Source organism: Botryllus schlosseri, chromosome 2 (genome assembly GCF_051294905.1).
Source record: "Botryllus schlosseri isolate E-star chromosome 2, Bs_hap1, whole genome shotgun sequence".
NCBI lineage: Eukaryota > Metazoa > Chordata > Ascidiacea > Stolidobranchia > Styelidae > Botryllus > Botryllus schlosseri.
This window is the reverse complement of record NC_137237.1, coordinates 31,212,530-31,233,910: the sequence shown is the minus strand read 5'-3', so window position 1 is coordinate 31,233,910 and position 21,381 is coordinate 31,212,530. Positions and strand designations below refer to the sequence as shown.

At 40.0% G+C, this 21,381-nt stretch overlaps 1 protein-coding gene across 1 annotated transcript in view; it reads left to right on the top strand.

The window, feature by feature from the left end:
* Positions 1–17,372, top strand: part of LOC145457938 (uncharacterized) — a 50,352-nt gene extending 32,980 nt beyond the window's left edge. The window contains exons 8-13 of the mRNA XM_080336233.1: positions 10,495–10,599; positions 11,156–11,311; positions 12,263–12,343; positions 12,408–12,557; positions 14,462–14,651; positions 16,299–17,372. Of these exons, the coding sequence (XP_080192359.1) occupies positions 10,495–10,599; positions 11,156–11,311; positions 12,263–12,343; positions 12,408–12,557; positions 14,462–14,651; positions 16,299–16,459 (843 nt within the window). The 3' untranslated portion in view covers positions 16,460–17,372. The remainder of the gene's footprint in view (positions 1–10,494; positions 10,600–11,155; positions 11,312–12,262; positions 12,344–12,407; positions 12,558–14,461; positions 14,652–16,298) is intronic.
* The last annotated feature ends 4,009 nt before the right edge of the window (positions 17,373–21,381 follow it).

The window sequence follows — 21,381 nt, the reverse complement described above, 5'->3', positions numbered from 1 at the left end:
CCGGTAGAGCTACTTGCCAATCAAGAACGTGGATAGCTATGATGTTGTTTGTAATTCTAGTTTGTAATTGTCCACGGCAGTTCATTTCGAGCCGTAGATCAGAAAGACAACAGTGTATTTGAAAACTGCATTGTCATATTGGCATCATGTCTGCTGATCTCGTTGATCAATCAACGTATCGCGCAATGCAAAATTCCGAGTCGAGTAGGCTACATCGAATTCGCGAGTGATATTGGTCGCCGGCGCAACAGTTACTTTAATTTGATGATTTTGAAGAGTTCGAGCCCCTAAACCTGAAGGCGGCATTGCCATTACCTCTTAAAGACATGTTTATACTGCCACGGGAATGATTATTCTGGTCGTGATCAAAATTTACCAACAAGTCGCTGCTATATTGATCAATTCAGTACAAAAATAAATATTTGGAAAATAGCCATATCTCATACCCAAAAGAGCCATGTATGGCTCGCGAGCCATAGGTTCCCGACCGCTGGTGTAGTGGCAGACATACAGTATATCAGCCCGTCTGAGCCTGTGATAAACTGGAAAAATGACGTCAAATGGGCTTTCTGCTTTCTTTCGCTGAACAATCATCATATTTTCCTACTAAAACTGTTCGATTAGCGCGATGCACGAGGATAGTAGTAGTTACCATCATTACAGACTCACATTTGTAAGTTACTGTAACGTAAATATTTACCCATTCAAGGTTTATTAAAGTATGGACTCCAAAGGGTATAATTTTGGGTCGACAGGGTGCTAGAGCTATCTGTTAATATGTATGTCATATTTGTTGAATTTACTGCAAAATATTCTGCAATAGTTTATACATATCTCAGGTCACTGTGTTGGGTACTGTAGCCAATAAGCGAAACACGCAGAAAATATGGCTTGATCATGAGAATTCATGATAAGATTTGTCCGACTGTTTTTTCTGGAAAACATGGTCGAAGACCGTAGGGATGAACTAGTGTTGGGGTGTGCAACGAGCGAGTTCAGGCCTATGACACTCAATAATTTCAAGGCCAACCCCTCCTGCGTCGGGGCACATGACGACGTAAAGTTTTTGGCCAACAAACCGCGGAGAAAATGCGATGACAAAAACATAAGCGGCGACAGACCTTGGTCTACAAATGACCGATGCTGAATTGCCAAACTTTTCGATATGGATATGCTCCATTGCCGGCACGGAATATTCCCGTTCGTGTGTGCGTTCTATCATATCCGTAAAATCTTAGCATTCAACTATAATATTAAAAATTAATTCCTTTTCATGGGTGAGGTTCGGGTCGCGAGATTCCACAAAAACTCAGATTTTGGTGGTAGTCTAAGCTGCTTTACCGTTATTAAACTGTTATGAATTCTTAAGTTAGATTGAGCTAAAGAGCGGAACACAGAGTATCGTAACTTTATTTGTTCTTCTCATATACTCGCGAGACAGAAGTTGGAGCAACGTATCATAAGGTAGCGAGCTCTAATGTGCCAACCAGGGCTTTGGAGCAGCTCCAGCTCCGGCTCCGGAGCTTTCTTCTATCATACATTAGCTCCGGCTCCAGCTCCGGAGCCGCATTATTACCACGGCTCCGGCTCCAGATCCGGCTCCGGCTCTGAAAACTATCGAATGGGCCTGTCCATATCAGGGGTGGCCAACCTGCGGCCCGCGTGCCAAATGTGGACCGCGAGAGGGTTTTGAGTGGCCCGCGAGGTAATTTCCTATTATATTATCGAAATCATGTTATATTATTGAAAATGAATTGCACAGATTGTGAACTTGCAACACCAACCAAAAATGTGATTAGTCTGGCCGCGACACTTGGGATGTTGATGACTAAAATATCAGTTTCGACGCATTGGCAGATCCAGGGTTCAGTCACATTTTTAGTAAGTCGTCGTACATTACAGTCAACTAAATAGTAGAATTTTTCTTGACGATACCCGTGTTGAATTATCACACAATTTAATGCTTGGTAGCCTACCCCCTCCTGAAAATGAAAAAAACGCCTAATTTAGCCGATTGAGTCCAACTAAATTCGAGAGAAAGTCTTTTCGCGTTTGCGCTCGCAGAAAGATCGTCAACGATGAAATGTAGGCACAAAATGATTGCCACATATCAGCGGAAACCTTCGATATCGATATGTCCAGATGCCGAATAGTCCTGTCCTTCCAAACTGAGCCAAGCGGGCGGTATACAGTAGACCCGCAATATTGTCAGGTATTAATATTATTGACCTAGTTGATTTGTAAACTTTGGAATTATTACGCGATTGACGCGTCTAGTGGACAGCGTACTCGCTCGTCAATTGCATGTGGCCCTTATCCGAAAAGGTTGGCCACCCCTGGTCTATATAGATTACTAATCTATACCGGTAGGTTAGTTATCTATAGTAATCTAGAGTTTGTCAGCCGTCAGTAACATCGGATGCAGCAATGAAGACATAGGTGCCGCCGTGCCGGTTTGTGACGTCATAATGGATACTTGTGTATGTTGATACCAATTACCATCATAGTTACACTAGAACGCCCTTTACTCCAAGCCGTTGCTGTGTACAACATTGAAATTCTGATGTGGTGTTTTAACACTGGCACTGTACTCGTTAACATTAAGTCATACAGCTGAATTCAACTTTTAAATGCGCGATTCTTATTCAACTGTAACTGCAGTAAGAGCAATATGGGCTTATATCATGACCTGATCAATAGAAATCCGATTTGTACCAAATAGCCAATGGTTTGACGTTCGATATTGGTGCACTCGTTACCAGTCCATCCGGTGTCGATCAAGCTTATCGGAATAAGTAATTAATTAATTAATTTTCCCGTTAAAACGAATCGAATAATCGAATTAAACAATGTGCCATGCACATTTCGCCGTGCCTGTAACGAATTAAACTATGCACATTGCACATTTACAAATCACAGTACGCGATAATTCGGGAATACTAGAGTATCCAACATACATCAAGAATCAATACACGAAACAGATGATTACAAATTGGAAATCGCGTATCAAATCAGTAATTTATCTCCAACATTAATTACCATGGGGTTCTGACATCGCATTGAGTACGCACCGCGACATTTGTTTGCTGAGTGTAACTGCATTTTCGGCCACTCTTCTGCCATGCCCTATTTACGCTCGAAAATCCTTCCTGGAGTGAATGACGATCATGCGCATGCGCAGTAATGAATTCCAATTCGCATGCATAGTAACATACACAATAACACTGTCCAATTTCGCGGCCCGATTAAAAAACTATCACGATAGAACGTGTATCTGCTCATCCGATTTACAGCAACGATGATATGGAATTTCTCGGCGCGTGCTCGTCATAGGGCCATTCCACACACAGACAACCGATGTTCACATCACTACCTCTTCAAATCTCCTGAAATTTGGTACACACATAGAGGAGCTAATTTCAAACAGGGTGAACTTTATTTTATGAAAATTGGACTTTGGGGTCAAAAGTTACGCCACTTTAAAAATTGACAATTTTCTGCTCATTTTGGATCTGCACACCTCAGGTTTTATCAATGAAATATTCAAGAAGGTGTAGCTAGATGCTGGACGACAGTTGAAATACGGCACTTGGATTTATCTGAAGCTTGTCTGATTGTCCACATTTCCAAGAGAAATTTGATGCCCTGTAGGTTAGGGCCAAAGGTTAATTTGAGGGGGAAATCTAAAATTAGTCAGGCGTTACACGATTTAGACTGCTGATTGCTCAAAGACATATTAAAATATTTTGGAAAAAACGATCTTGAAAGTTTGCTTCAAGGAGAATTCGTTCGTAGCTGTTTGATTTTGGTTTTTAGACTGTAAAGTGATGAAATTGCAGTTTCAAGAGCACACTTCATTTGTACATGATCATGTGTGGCGGCCACCCCATATAACATGATTAAACGCCCGCCGTCTGCGATTTCAAATCATCAGAGCTGTCAATTGGCGAGTCCGTGATAGCGCGTAAATGCGAATTATTTACCATTAACCAATACGCGCGTCGATTAATTGAATACGCAGCTTTGTCGGCGACGGCGAACTAGTGCTTAAAACGCCCCAATAAATTGGAATCCGTGATTAGTAGGGCAAGTTTTTGCAACTTTTGCAACTTTTTTTTACAGCTTCTGGAAGCTTCGTAAATACTCATAATGTATGTAGTATGGTGTTTTAATCTGTTTGAAGGAGTTTTATGTTGCAACTTTTTGCAACTTTTGTCTATATTTTTCATGCAAATTTTTTCTGCAACTCTGATCAAGTATTGCGCAAAATATGCTATAAAACTATAATAAAGACTAAATTAATGGATTTCAAGTGACAATGCGGCCCACCATAGGCGCCGGACGCAGGTATACTGGATATGCGGTGTTTACCTAGCAATTTTTTCGGGTATGCGGCATACCCACTATTCCGTTAGTCATGAAACTCCCTGAACTAACTGGTAAATTGTGCGAACCCTACGTAAATAAAAATGTAACCATGATCGATTGAATAGCGAAGGAAGAAACGGAACAAGCAGACACCAGGCAGATTTTAAACTGCTGGAACCTTTCGAGTATCTCATACCCTTATGATTTCAAAAAATTGTATAAATGCAACTTCTGCAACCTTTGTTAAAATTAAAAAAATAAATGCAACTTTCTCAGGTTTTTGGTGCAACAAAAACTTGCCCTAGTGATTAGTAATAGGGCAATCGAAGCGACCTCGTTTACTTCGTCGACTTCTACACGTTTGCGCTGAGAAACACCATCGTCTCGCTCGGCCAGACGAGCGAATTCACGTTCTCTTTCTCTTAAGGGGGGAAGGTACACCCAGATATTCAAAATTTTTCATAATTTTTTTCTTGCAGAATTACAAAGTATGAGACTGGCTCTTTCATAAAATATAATCATCTTGCATGATTTCAAGTTATAAGTAGGTTAAAATTCCATTTAAAATCTCTCATTTTCGTGAAAAATCGAGAATCCCCCCCCATATTTTTTAACTAGCTCAAAATTATCACCAAACACCCTGTCCTTGTAATTTAGATAGTTATAACATAGAGCCATATCTGTAATCACTCAAGCATGAATATCATAACATTATCTGGCTGCCGAAGCAGTTGTGAGCTCTCACAAGATGTGTCATTAGCTATCCTGTTTGTCGGGAGGAAATTTCTCAATTATTATACTTTTCAAGATGATATTGTGAGAAAATTGGTAGTTAGTGGTGATTTTACAATGGCCGGGACAAAGATAACAACAAAGCAGGCATTTAGCAAGAGAAGGAGGTATAATATGGTAAAAGAAAAGTTTCTAAGAAACCGAAAAAGTCATTCGAGAAAAGATTGGACCTTTTATCTGCTTCGAAGTCTGATGGTGGTTGATGAAATTCTGAAGAAACCTTTTTCCTAGCAAGTCATGTATCTTTGATGCAGTCATTCAATGTATTGTGACTTGCCCTGACTGTGTTTCAACAAACAAGGGATGTTGGCAAAATATCCAGCAAGGCTTTGCTACAGAGATTAGCATCGGAGTGTCGTGCTACAAAAAATAAATTTTTCGTTGGTTCACCTCGTCAAAAAGAGATGATGTTGAAGAGGAAGGCAAAAAGCATTGTCATGACCAGATCAATACCAAAGTGGAGCCAGTATTATCATAATGCCATCGTAAATGGTGCACCAGATGCACAGAATGCATCGACTAAAGTGTGGGCAATACTGATGCCTAACAGTTCAACTCCAGAAGAACCGATGCACGGTAATTGTGATGAAAAGTGGTGCTTTTACTTGAAAGCTAAACTTGAAGGTGCTACCGATCCAATCCGCAAGTATCCGCTGACAGCCAAAATGAGGGGTCAAACCCGTCTTCAAGGACCTTGCAAGTATTGATCTTCTTTCACAGTGCATGAACTTGCAAACGTAGAATGCTAACGACAACGAGTGCCCCCATAGCACCCTATGGAAGCGATGCTCCGAGGAGACTTGCGTTGAAAGAGACTACCTGGAATTTGCGGTAGCTCTAGCAGTAATAAGATAGAACACCAGTGCAACAGGTCTCGTCGATGTGTTAGAATCGGTAGGAATTCCAATGAGCCCCAGAGTCACAGATATGCAGGAATTAGAGACAACGCAATTCGAACCTAAAAATTCTTACGCCCAAATTGACACAACCTGTGATCGAAAACGAAGGAAATTAAAAATTTGATGCAGTGAAAGAGAGTTTGAGAAGGAAGGCACTACTTACAGTGCAGGAAAGTTTTAGTCATATCCATGCTGCATCCTTGGCTCTGGGCTCTCACTGTTATACCGTTCTTCCATCAGCTAATTTTTCATGCCTTATTTTCATTATAAATTTGATGGTATAAAATTGTATCGTTGAAGGAATCCAGTGTAATGTTGCCATAATATGTTCATTTGTTCAATCAGTAACAACTGTAATGCATCTTGACAGTGTCGCAGGGATCCAAATATGTCATATCAACTGTTCTAAATCCAACTGTGATCTTATGCTTGTCCAATTCAAGGTTCGGAAAATGTTCGCATATGAAATAGCAGTTTTGAGTGAAAAACTGTAAAACCCGTCATACTTTATATCACATATTATGCATTTATGTACATTCAATCTCCTTCAAATTTGGTTATATCCTAATTCAAGCATGCCTGATTACTGAGAGAACATTGCATTTCGCATATCTGTTTTAATTTTTCACAAATACAATTTTCAATTTTCAAAGTTGATTTTCTCAGCTTTTTGATTTTCACTGGATTGGTTTATCTGCGGAAGGAAATTTTGGTATCAAATGATCTCCAATCTTGATTAAACTTGGCTCAATTACAGAAGTAGATGTGTTTTACCTGGTAGAATGATAGAATTTTGAGTTAGAGTCAGAGTTTCAGTTTGCTAGCTATGATTTGTTTTGTTTTATGAAAAAAAATGGAAATTTCGGTAACGTATTAGTGTCAAATCCACTTTCAGATGATTTTTTTTCTGCATAATTGGAGCATTCTAGCAGGTGCTTAGCGGTATATGGATACCTAATCAATCATTATCTGGAGTTTATAAGCATTCCTTGAAGAGACAGACTTTCCGCCGTGCGAAGTGTTCAATTTGAAAATCTCCCCCCCAATTTGGGCCCAAGGAATTATTTTGAGAAACCAAAATTTACATAGAATATGGAGAATGGTACATTGAACTCACACACCAAATTTTAAGACGCCAGACTCTATATTGTAGAAAATATAGCAATTTGAAATTTTACGTAACGCAGGTGTACCTTCCCCCCTTAAATAAATTGTATTTGCGCGCATATTCGTTTACAAAACAATTCTTGAGTTAGTTTCGCGATAATCTCTGTTTAACTGGAGGCATAGAGCGAGAAATTGGAGAGTGTGCGAATTGAAAGTCATTCCTGTGCAAAGTGCGCATATTCATTACTTTAACAAGGCTTTGCCAATTTTTATCGGGAAATGAAGCAATGCAGCTGGAACGTCGTTAGAATGAGCGAACAATTGTCGCGATGTCAGACTAGGAACCCCATTGTGCTGTACGCAAGTTGAGAAATTACTGATTAGATGCGCGCTTTCTCGTTTGCTATCATCTGCAGGCTGCTAACTCTCGTCTACTCTATAAACTTGTATTCACTCGATGTCACTTGTCAGTGTTTGATTTGTTATTAATACTGCGCATTGTGCAGTGTACGGCGTTGACTTACGTTGTCAAATATTGATGAAACACGAGATTCTCGGTGGCGCAAATTCTCAATTTATTCGATTAGTTGGAAGGGGAACCTTCTATGTTCCAAAACTTCATTGCTGGACGGACTCTATCGGGTGCAACCATAGGCGCATCGAATTCGAAACCATCGGCATTTGTATTTCTATTGATAAGGTCGCGGCATTCGCCCATATTGCTCTTGCAGCCATAACACTCGGATAATTAAAATCGCACCATTTCACGATCAAATTCTACTGGCTGATCGGGACCTACGTAGGCCGTAGGCCCCAAGCCAGGGGTGGGCAACATACGGCCCGCGGGCCGGATCCAGCCCGCGACGGGATTTTGTCCGGCCCGCGGACAGTTTCCCGTGCTACATGATAATATGGCCCGCGGTCCCAGTCTACCGAGATTCCCCACTTCTTGCTTAAACGTCAAATTTTAGTGACTGTATGCAAGACCGTAACTGCCGCACCCAAACCCCCGAATTGAGGGCAGCCGAGCTCGAAGGGGGTCAAAATTATTTCGCGAATTTAAATGAATTATGAAGTATTTCTTCCTAAATGTATGCAACTTTTTCAAACGAAATTTGCGCTGGGCACGATTTAATGACAATTACCTTCATTATTGGTTACCCTTCCCCCAACAAAATACCCATGATTTATAGAAATGGACACTTTGGCGTCGGCCATTACCACGCCACGACGCACCGAAACATATGAAGTTATACGCCATGATGCAACATGCGACTCCGAGAAGTGTGCCAGAACGATCAGCAGCGAGAAGACCTTGGCCGAAAAGGACTGCCTTTGTGCTCACCGAAAACTTCGATATACATATACTATTAGACATATATCTTTAAATGTCCATTGGCGTCTAAATGGCTGGCGCCGAATGTCCCTGTCCTGGCGCTCTGAACCCCACAGGACAAATGCCATACAGCAGGGAAACATCATTAGCTAGTAAAGAAATATCAATTTGAAATCGTGTGCGTCATTTAGTTTTGTAAGTTTGGACGATTTCAATATCTTTTGACATAGCAGCTATGGGCGGCCACGAAATAGCATCATGTAACGAATTCATTGATCCAACGGTCCGCCCGAAGATGTTTAATTATTATTTTCCAAGACACCTCACTCAGCTCTATTACCGGTAAAAATGATTACGTTAACACAGAGAGAGGATAAAAAATAATAGCAATATTTATGCAATCCCCGATCATATTGACCGATTCAATCATGAAATATAGAAATTTTTGCGCGCTTCGCTCATTTATCGTTTAGTGGGGCCCACTATCAACGTTTCGGGGGGAAGGGTTGACGAAGTGGTGTTACGCTCCTGACTGTTACGTGTGTGCGCAGTGTACGAGAGTGGAGCTTACGCGTAAGTTCGTAGAAGCGAGAAGACTGGCATTATCGGCATTTGCGCTGTAATCAACCCTAATGAATTGATATCTTGGTAAATTTTGGGTACCGGGCTGTCGAACGCCTTGAAATCTTAGTCAAGGATTGCGCCATGTGTTAATTGATCAGACAGAAGAAGACATGTACACGCCTGTATGACAATGCTGTTCTCAAATCCGCATTGTCTTCGTCATTATCGGCGAGAAATGGCTCTGAAGTGACGTTGCTGTCGTTTCAATACATTCATTATATACGATTTATTCCTTGTATACGGGGATAATGTATCGATTCAGCAAGCAATCCGGCCCGCCAATTACCTAATTTTCCTATATCCGGCCCGTCGACTGGAGAAGTTGCCCGCCCCTGCCCCAAGCGGATATTAATCAGCGCGTTGTCGGTATTAAAGCCCTGCACCTGCATGCGTAGCCAGGGAGTTTCTCATTTAAAACTAGAAATCCCGTCCTTTTGAAATGCCAATTCACTAATTCGTGAATTATCGATGCTGCGTACTGCAAATTAGCGAGAATCATTGTATGCGAAATCGGTCATTGACTTTATGCGATATCGTCTCTGGTTTGATTTAGCGCGTCCGCATGCAGGCCTGCAGGCTATAATCGCTGGCATGAACTATCACGTGCACCAGGCTAGCCCTGATATCGTTACCAGCCTGAACTATCCAGTCTACAGCTGGTCTGGCACATGTGAAGTGATAACATCGCTGGCCTAAAGTATAGCGTCTGCTACCAGCCTTGCATGAATTGCCTATCTCTACTTATGCGATTGTCATGTCATATTGGCTTAAGGCTGACAGCGTGGAATTGAATAACTTCGTATCGGCGCAATTGGCCACGAACAGACTCGAACGGACGTAATTAATTAGTGCTAATACTAAAACATCAGAAGATGTGTGTTAAGGCCGAGTTATCAAAAGATACGACAGCTCTGAATCACCTGAAATTGGTGCCATCACAGAACAGATTCCACAGCAGACTTCAATCATATTAATTTGTGAAATAGTTCGTCGTCGTCACCTAGGTTGCGTATTCGATTGTTCGCGCGCGCGTTGGTGAATAGTTGATATTGAAGCGGGATCGAGGAATCGCTAATTAACCGCTGGATTCGTTGGCAAGCTTACGCGCACTTGTATGCGTAAATTCGTAAACACGATCAAGCTTGTTCTATTCATGTGTTATGAGCATTTACGCATGAACTTAACCATAACAAATTGATGCTAACTTGTTAAATTTGAAACAATTTTAAACCCCTCCCTTTTTATTCAAACCCCTCCCTTTTTTCATCTCGCCACCCCATGTAAAAATAAAAGTCGGCGCCTATATGTCTCACGCCATAATATTTGCTATTGTTTTTGGAGTAATAATCTAATCGTTGAAATATTCAGATCGCACAAGTACGAGTCAAATCTCATAATTGTAGCATCACACTGAAGAACGAAATAAACTCCATCATCACCGACGGAAATACCGTGGCAATTTACAATAAAAAGGTGAGATATCACGTGCATGCTTAATAACAGGCCTGTGTATACCAATACTGAAACGATTATATGGTGGAAATATATCTCAACGGCAAATCTCATTTTGCAATCTAGTCATTTGTCCTGAAACATCATATATTTAGTTTTTAAACATATAAATGTTTTAATGGTATTGACTAACCAATAGATAGAGTTGTATTCTGCCAAGTCGTAACAGTGTGCACTATAAGAAAACGATATACCGATACAGTAACGCAAAAAGACACGTATATGAATATTCAATGAAGACACTCACATTGTGACAATTGATCACGACGTTCAACTTGCTTCAAGTTGAGACAGCAATCTGATTTTGGAAAAGCAACTCAGATCACGCCCTTCTTAACAGCAAATAAACGCAACCAAACTAGGGTCTCAGTTGTTGAATTTTGAGATTCATAAAAGATGTCAGCTCCCATGTAATTTTATGCTGCGCCTACTCATTGTTCGATTCATTACGTCCTGAAAAAGAATAGAACATCAGCGAACGTTGTATCATGTCAAATAACAAACGTTGATTTCACAGCTAATGGATCTTCGCTTCAATAAAGTTCACATGCTCGATGTCGTGGTATTTTTCGGACAACTATTTGAGCCGGCATTGATCGAAATAAACTGCGATGAACAACTGTACGCGACTTCGGATGATTTACGGGAGACAAGTGAAATTAAACTAGAAAAGGTTAGTGGACTTCATCACTGGAGACTAGACCGCGGTCACTTATTTTTGCGTAGTCATATAGAACAGAGATACAGAGTAAATCCTATAAATTTATAACTTGACCTATACGATACCATTCCGGTTAATGTATCTTTCAAGTTTTCACGAGTCTGCGCGGTCTCACCAACTCACTGCGCGGTCCCTTGGAAAAGATTGCGTAGCCACCACGGCTGGAATCCCGAGTTACCCACAATTTTTCCGGTAATGTGTGTAGTTCGACTAAAAATAAATAAAAGTTCGTATTTTTTACTGGACTCCCGATCTCCTCAAAAAACTATGAGGTTCGCTGCGAGTTTTTTTTATCGCATCTTAATACATTTTCTACAAAAAGAGATTGTATCGCTTCGTCTGATATGTTTTTCGAACCACAGGTAGATTTGTTTTGTGCGCGGCACACATTTTACATCGAGATGACTATACGCTCCAAGCAGACTTTAGTAACGCTACAATTTACTAATATGACGCCTTTGTTATAGGAAGTCAGGGATATCTCTAGCCCTAGTACGTCTAGATAAAGTGACACACCAGACTTGGAATACAAGACCATTAATCAGGTTCAGTATCTCTGGAGATGGTTGGCTATGCTATTGTCAAGAGATCGCATACATACGAAGTTGACAACTTGATCGAAACATGACAACCACATCTAATACATCTATTTTGGCTCTCGCATGCCATCTTGGCGGTCAGCATTGAGGACATTATTTCTAAGCATGAAAAGTTGGACATATATGCTATCGGTCTGTAAGATGACTAAGAATTTTCTGCTTTAGAGGGATTCCGTTACCCGCTACTGAAATTACATAAATTGGATAAAAAATTAAACCATTATGACATATTTGGATTGATAGAAGACTGTGCCCGACATTCTTTCTGGTGATTGTTGTCTCACATGCCTCGTTTTGTATTCAGATGAAGAGCATATTGCTTGATTGCACAAAAGAAGAACGCATCGACTGGTTATCTATAAAAGCCTCTGTTCAGCAACACCAAGTTAGATTTTTTCAGTTCTCAGTGTTTTGGATGTTGAAATAATACACTTTGGTTCATGTTGCAGTTGCAACACCTGGATATTGCTGTGTCTGGTATTAATTTCACCAGTGATGAAATCCCCGATTTGGACATCCGTGTTAACATACATCGGATGTTCCGGGTTAAGGATGAAAGTGACTTCAGATCTATCCTGGAAGCTAGTCAACAAAATAAGGTGGGCAATTTTAGACTAGAACGTTATAATGTATTCGATGCATATGTCGAATTACCACATTCGGAGATCTGATCAAAGTAGGGGATTCGGAGGCAGTAAAACTCTTCAACATCGATACGTAAGTAGAAATAGGAGAGATATGTCACATATTTCTATAGTATACTCAATTACATGTTAGCGCGCGCGTGTGGCATTGCATTGTTTCGTGAATCCTTGTGTATTTCAATTTAATTGTCCCGTCGTCTGATCATCATCGTCATTATTAGTCTCGTTTTCGTTCTCTATATATTCAATGCTAGATAACTTTTCAATAATTACTTTGCTGAACAAACGGTTGGAAGATTCTTGGGATAAAGCGTCGTTGTAAATCCTACTTTATTACCTTATCTTCCTACATTCCCGTGTACCTACGTGCTACTATTAGTGCTGTTTACGTTCTATCAAGCACCAATTTGAATAAAAGGTTGTTTGATTTACACCGGCGTTACATTATACCGTATAGATTACACAGGCTTCTGCGCCTGTAGTCGCCCCACGCTGATTTGGTGTGCCGCGCAGAAACATTACATGTAAACGTAGTGATAACAAACATGTGCCAATTCTAATCTAACTAACAATGGGAGCCTAAAAACAATGAAAGTATGTCGTTTCGACAGTAAATTACGTGGATACTTCGTATAGTTTCAGTAGTGAATGTGATTTGTGAGAAGTTTCCTTCTTTCCGGAGCCCAAAACATGGTAAACCTAATATTGGCTGGAATATATCATGGCTTATCCTAAGGTCGTTTACAAATGTTTGTCTACCTCTGGCGAGCGTATGGCAGCCGTATCAACGGTCAATTCGTTGAGATTCGGCAAAAAGTTGCGTTGCACATCAAAATCTTCCTGGGACAATACTTCTGACCATATCTGTTGTAACTGAGAATTTTTTGATGTATACCCTTCTTGTCTAATACACACAAACACTACATTTCCTTTCGAAAGTAATAGTTTCTAAGCTGATGAGACATAGGTTTTGTCATTGCTCTCGAAAAATAAACAGTACCCCCGTGTTCTCTAATGTAACCAGTTTTAACCCGTGGACTCGCTTTTCATCGATATTCAATAAATACGCTCAACTCAAGTATAGGGAGGGACTATGCTGGCATTTCAGTGCAATACACACAATAAGAGCAGTTGCACCGTGCTTTTGTGGGAGGATCGGTCATTTGTCCATCTCCCTTCAACCAGTTCGCTGCTATCATCCAGTCCGCCACTCCTGATAAGGGCATACCGATAGGTATGGCGAAAACTGAAATCATCCACACATAAAACAGTATAGTGCTTATCGCCTATTGAGGTCGTGTGCACTAGGACAATGATTTCGCAATGTTCAGGATCTTTGTTTTAGTAACGGACGACATCTACACTCGCGCGCTCCCAACATCAGTCTCTCTCCCTTTCATGCACCCAGACTTGTTCTTTGTCGGCTACTTCTTACTGGCTCGATTCGCCATCATTATGGGCTTCAAGAGACACTGCTATGGCAGTTAGGATCCGAACCGGTGTCGTGACTATTATCCTGACGCTAGCGCTTAACCAACTGCGCCACTCGCTTCCTTAATCCTCATCATAAAAATAACCCATATCGATTATGGAATGTTTGATTTTTCTCCGAAATCAAAAACCAGTCGCGGATTGGTGACCCCTACGTTATATTGATGGAAGAAAATAGGTAAATATCATCTGATTATTTTTAATTAGTTCAGCAGATAGCAAATATATTAGGTAAATCCAAACAAAAATTACACATTTTATATTTTATGGAAACAATGACGGTACGTTCGAATGCATCGCTGACTCCTCTCAATTCATGTCGGAGCAATGTAGTCGCTATTGTTTTTGAGATAGTTTTCGTTCCACAGGTTGGTTTGCTCAGATGCATAATGGAATACCAGGCTTCCATCGACGACCTTCGCTCGCTCACGATGAATTGTAAACCGGCAGTGCTTACTTTGGTATACGAGAAATCGGAATACAAGCACAGTGAGGAGGCTTTGAAAACGATTGAAGTGAATTCATCCGGTCAAAATATCGATATCAACATTATAGAACGTGAGTGAAGCACTTGATTACTTCTCGTCAAACATATGCTATTATTATTCGCGGTGGCGAGTATTATTATCGGTATTATTAATCGTGAGTTTTAAGTTGTGCTGTCGCCGTTCCGGCTTTGTGCGCCACGATCAATAAGGTGCTCTCTAGGATCGGATTTTTATACTATAGGTCCGGATTATTGAGAAATTTCAAACTATATATGGATGTTACATGAGATAATAAACTGAGCGAACGGGACAAATAATTGCGGCAGTGTAAGAAGGGCGGTGGCGAGTAGAGTAGTGCTACGTTCCAATGGGTTGCAGGTTCGAGTCGGACCGCGTCCACCCCACAATCTAATCCGATTAGTTGACAACGATATAGACTCCGACTTCGCATGAGATCCTCATAGTGATGCCTTACAAAAAGCCGGAACGGAAGTGGGCGTGGCTATAAGTCCGAGTCTCAGGAATCATAATAACAAGATCTACATAGTGTAAAATTACCATATCTTTCCAAACAGCATAAACAATAAACAACAGTGCGGTATGTTGTTATCGAGAATCATTTGTGCAGCGACGTATGTTGAACTAGAACTGGGATTTCAAAAGTTGTTCAAGATATAAATTTGCGATAGACCGTTACGTTAACTTGTTAGCTAAGCTGCTCAGGTTATTGTTCAAGCAGGTGGGTGCTTATACTACGAAGTATCATTCGCGTGCCGATTTTATGTGTTGTCATATTGGGACCGTGTAGGCGCGGGTTATCGCGATACCCATATTTATTTAATATATCTTTACAAAGCGTGTTATGATGCTGGTATCAGACGCGATCTGAAGAAGAGTTTCGGTATTTCCAGGAGCAGAAATGATCCCAAGTTGGTGATCGCGAAAGTGCACAATTAAAATCATTTCCCAATCAATAGCGTTATTTAGACATGAAATCGTCGATGCTGTTCACATGTGTCACTAATATAGAGAAAAAAGTGTGTATGTCCATCCGTGTAAAACCCCTCATGCGGGTGTGAATATACACCCATGGCACATGAAACGAGAACCTACCTCAGACTTATACCGCGGTATACATTGGGTACAACATTTTAATCCAAATTATGCATGTACGTAGGCACGTAGGAATTATGACCGCGATATAATTCTGAGTTGGGTTCTGTTTTCGTGTACTATGTCCTTTTCGGCCCTTTCGGTGTTTGGGTGACAGACGTGTCTCGACCCACACAAGGACATCTACAGAATGCGTATAATAGCCACGAATTCGTTATCAAATAAATTACGGTTGAGATAAAGAAGATTTCGTCCACATTCCGTCACTCTTGCCTATTATTGAGATCGCCCTTCCTCCGAACTAGGCAAAAATTCTGCCAGCTCTTGCTGGTCCCAGAAATGTACTCAAACATATTCTGTTGTCCACACATTGCCAACCGCGAAAAAATCGCGTGACTCAAACACTTATATCCACGAGAAATGGAGAAAGCATTAAAATTGTACGGCAGATCGGGCAATATTACGTTGAATTTACTGATGCATTCATTAATTTGGTGGTCTAACCAGAAGGTAGCACCCTATTTTTCATACATCTGTGTGATTCCCCGTCAACTTTCACCTTACAGTGGAGGACTAAAATTGATCAAGCATATTTTCTTCTCAGACTATAAACGTACATTTGATATCTGGTGGTATCTTGACAGTGGATTGATGAATAAGAGATCAGACCATCATCACCACCACCACCACCATCATCATCATCAGCAGCAGCAGCAGCATGATAAGCATCGTCATAATGATAAGGTTCATCATCCTCATCATTGAAAAGGAAAATCCTTAAAATGTTTATCCCATCATGGCATTTGACTTACAAATGAATGTCAACTTATTCGTTACTTGGACTTTATATTTTTGATCATTGCAGTGGCATAGTAGCACTGATCGCACTATAAATTTCTTAGAACTTTTACATTCATAGTAGCATTCAGTGCTCGATGGAACTGACGAATCCATCGATGACCGCGATATTTGAGTCAATTTTGTCATGAATCGGTCTTGAATGCATTTGTACTAATGTTACAATGACTTCATATCTGAATATGAATTATTAATTTGTTAACGAGGTATTCGACACTTTGTTTTAAGTTCCGATCGCTGTATTCGTGGTATTCTGAATTGGAAATATGTTTTTTATCCCTGTAGAGCACGACTTCGATTCTTATTCCAGAATACAAAGGGCCGTGTGTATGGAGCGCGCATTACAGGCGTGGGTGTTAGATGTGTTAAATCTGTTTAATGCTTTTTTGTTCCTCCCAATGTATGACGTAACGATAAATGATTACCACAATATCGCTTCAGCCTGATCCCACGACAATCACGGAATACTTAATAAAATCATCGGAGACGATAATCAAAATTTTCCATCAAAAGTTTTCTGTTTCATGTATAGGAGATGTTTACATAATATTGAATATATATCAATTCCAATCTATCAAGACAGTATAATACCAACCAAAGAGTTCCGGTCTGAGTGAATATGGACAGCACTACACCAATAGCTTGCGATTAATATTTAAATATTAATTGAACCGAATATCCAAATACGAAATACGAAATACGATTGTTGATGTTTAATGTTCTTTCCATTTCTCTACTAGTTGCTGACGATTACCCCTGAGTGTCAGCCGAAAATATTCGCGCTCATTTAAATATGAATTGAATAAATTATACAATTGTATTATGAGTTCTGTGCCTCCAAGAAGCTCTTAAACATATATTAGAATGTGCTCAAAGATTCGTCTCAGGATTTTGACTGGAATACTATGCATTGTTTCATAATAGTGTGGTGGTTGCAAATGTAATATAACGTGACTACGATAATGATGTACCTTGTAATCGTCAGGTCTAGATACTTCGCCTTTTAAGTGTCCGAAATGTCCTTACTCCGTTGGAGCAAAGCATACTTCAGGAAGAAGTAAGAAGAGGGTATATTCTAAAGGTGACATGTTAACAGGGTTGTAACCAAGTCACATGGTTCCGAGTCACGAGTCAATCTTACTTTTGTGGTATTGACTCGAGTCAAGTCGAGTCATTTTCAATTCATCACCGAGTCGAGTCCTAGTCCAAGTCACTGTTTAAAGGGTCAAGTCCGAGTCATAGTGTTATGACTCGAGTCCGAGTCCAAGTCACTGCATTGAAGTCATGTTCAACTCATGTTTTCAATCCTGAATTAGCTTATAGCTTGTGGAGAATCAACGAATTCACGTCTACATTACTATCTGATATAGAACCAACGAATTCACGTCTAGATACCAGCTGATATATAGAGAATCAACAGATGCATGTTTATGTAGACGTACAGTTTTTCTTTCACATTATCAGGTGTTAACTAAAAAAAGGTCAGCTTTCCTGCTCAGCTCCCGAAATAGCCGCCGGAGCGTTACTACTATGAGAGAAAATTTTGGATTAACTACAAATAGAGATTTTCGAAGTTTACGGGCTACCGCATCATATTATTATATTGTGTAAAAATATGATTCATTAGCGAAATTTGCTCAATTCCAACTAGAAAAAGCGAATTTATTAGAGTGAAATATTTTGGATGGATATGAAAAAAGTAGTAGTCTTACTACTAGTATGTAATTATATTACATGAAAGAATTTCTCACTAAAAACACTCCATTTATTTTCAAATATAAAAATTTTCTCCTCTTATATCATTGATTCAACTTTTAAAAATTAAGCCAGATTCAGTGTTCTTTTTATGCAACATAACAATTTTATCAAGTAGCCACCCAGTAAAATAAAAAAGAAATTATTTTTGAACAGCCCTATTGTACAAACATCACACAACATTAGCCATTCATTCACGTGCACAATGCACATACCTAACAAAACGTCAAACGGACGGAGGGTATTGTGTGTTTTCACTGACAGCAGATCAAATCATTGAGTTACACTTCAAAAATACTAAAGTGGAAAGGAGATCCTCTTATATGTTATAGCGGCATGGCCTTGGAATAAATCCACATCTACTGAATTCACGTCCCACTGCTGCACTAGATACATGAATTGACAAGCATTTTTGAACTTCGTTGAAGAGCATTGGATACTCAATTCTTTCTAGTCGCCTGAAAATGCAAAGAATCATCGCCTTCAAATCCACACACGAGCTTATCACTCTCTTCTAAGTATTTGACCATCTGAGTCATTTCATGGCTCTAATTGAACTTTGCTTGTTGTTTGTATAATTGAAAAGTCTTGAGTACTTTGATTGCGGAGGATCTATTACCTCTTCATCACATGATGATTTTGAACAATGCATTGCTACTATATATACCAGGGGCGGGCAACTTCTCCAGTCGGCGGGCCGGATATAGGAAAATTATGTACTTGGCGGGCCGGATTGCTGAATCGATACATTATTCACCCATTTATCCACATATACGAGGTGTAAATCGCATTTAATGAATGTATTTAACGACAGCAATATCACTTCAAAGCCATGTCTCACCGATAATGTCGTAGAAAATGTGAATTTGAGAACAGCATTGTCATACAGGCGCCGCCATGTCTGCTTCTCTCTGATCAATCAACACACGCAGCAATCACTAATTAAGATTTCAAGGCATTCGATAAGCCCAGTACCCCAAATTTACCAAGATATAAATTCATTGGGGCTGAATAGGTGAAGTGATAACGTCGTTGCTCAACTGTGCGGCCTATTTTATCTCGATATTGAATCCATGCGGACCGCGACTTCTACGACATCTGAAAAGTGGCCCGCGACCCGTTTTGAGTTAGCGACCCCTGGCATAAGCGGTGTCTTACAAAACCTAGTAGTTTTTCCGTGCTACAAGTCGGCGGCTACGGAATCAAAAATAAGGAATATCGGCCTGGTGTAAATGACCATTCGACAAACATCAGGATTATCACAAACGATATTAGGGTTATGAGTATATCGTAAATGCCGATAATGCAACTCATCCCGTTTCGACGAACTTACGAGTAAGCTCCACTCTCGCACGCTAGGCAGTGCGCAAACTGCGCATACATGTATTGTATATAATTACATGCAGTCACTAAAATTTGACGTAGTAAGCAAGTAGCGGGGAATCTCGGCAGACTGTAGCTGCGGGCCGCATTATCATATAAGACGGAAAACTGTCCGCGGGCTGTATGTTGCCAGCCCCTGATATATACCATTGTCTGTTGTTTTCCACGGCTGCATATCTGATATCAGACGAGTGCAACGAAAGCAGTGGCGACAAATGGCGATGTCGGCAGAATTCGTCAGATGCGTTGATCTAGCCATTACGATTCGCAAATTTCTTCATCTTCAAGTCATATAAAATAAGCCGAGTCAATGACTTGGGTCGAGTCATGCGTAATGACTCGAATACAAGTCGAGTCAATCCAAATATTGACTCGAGTCGAGTCGAGTCATTTTCCCATTTCAAGAAAATGACCCGAGTCAAGTCGAGTCACAAAAAAATCGTGACTCGAGTCATTACAACCCTGCATGTTAACATCAATTGCATACCCATATTTTACGCCTCATTAACTTATAGTTGGTGCATTGATTTTTCGAATGACAACGTCTAAACTCCGATCCGGATAATGAATTTGGATTGGAAAAAATGGATTTGAACTTTGATATGGGCAGTGCAGTATTCGAAGAAATTTGATGATTTAGATCTAGACATTACATCGGGGAAAGATTTGGACATATATACACTAAGTCGGTTCATCTCTCGTAAAAACCAGACGTTGCCGAATATATCAGAATTACTGATGCCAAGTAAAACTACTCCAACAATGACTGCTAATATTATCTCTAGAAGTGCTTGTCAACCTTATTGTAAATGTTACACCGTTTCAGGCTTTACTATAAAATTTGATTACGGATCAATCAGCCTATAGTAGATCCAGTGAAAGTCTTGATTTGTAATTAACATCGATATGATCAGCATGAATATTTTGATTTATTTCTGACTCGATTAGCAATATAGACTCAGCAGGCCCTCTATCAAAGTCCAGCACAATCGCACAAAGCCTAATTTAATGCAAGGCATGATGTAATTCCTCGGTTGTAAGCATTTAGTAAGCTTATATTTTGCGATTGGTTGATGCGATGCGAGCTCACCTTTCCATAGTCATTGGTCGATTGTATTGCACAATCTGGTACACCCTATATAAGTACACTCAAAGTGATATATCATTGAATATTATGGTGCACCCTATCGTATACAACACGCCCGATAAAAAATTACTACCCTATATATAGACGATTGATAGCTTTGCAAAATGGTTGGTAACCTAATTTGTAATTTGTAACCAGAGAAATCGTGAGGTATTTTCGCTTCAATAACTGTTGAAACTGTTGCTGCACGGCAGATTTAATCCTGCTGTGCTGATTACAATGGTAAAAACACCATTTTTGGTGACTTTGATCAGACAATTTTGATTTTTACTAAATTTTTGAACGCAGAATTAAAAAATTACTTCCGTTTTCTTCCATCACGACAAGTTTTTGGGTTAGGCACTCACCCCATTGTCCCATAACTCACATATAAGTACTTCTTTTAATATCTTTCGTTTATTGTATAAAACATTTCAAAACCACAAGCAGTCGAAAGGAAATCAATAGATTCCAAATAAACATTTCAACTGCTTTATTTGGTTGATTTAAATCAGTGGTTTTTAACCTTTTTTCCTCCAGCGCCCCCTTTCAAAACTTTCAGTGT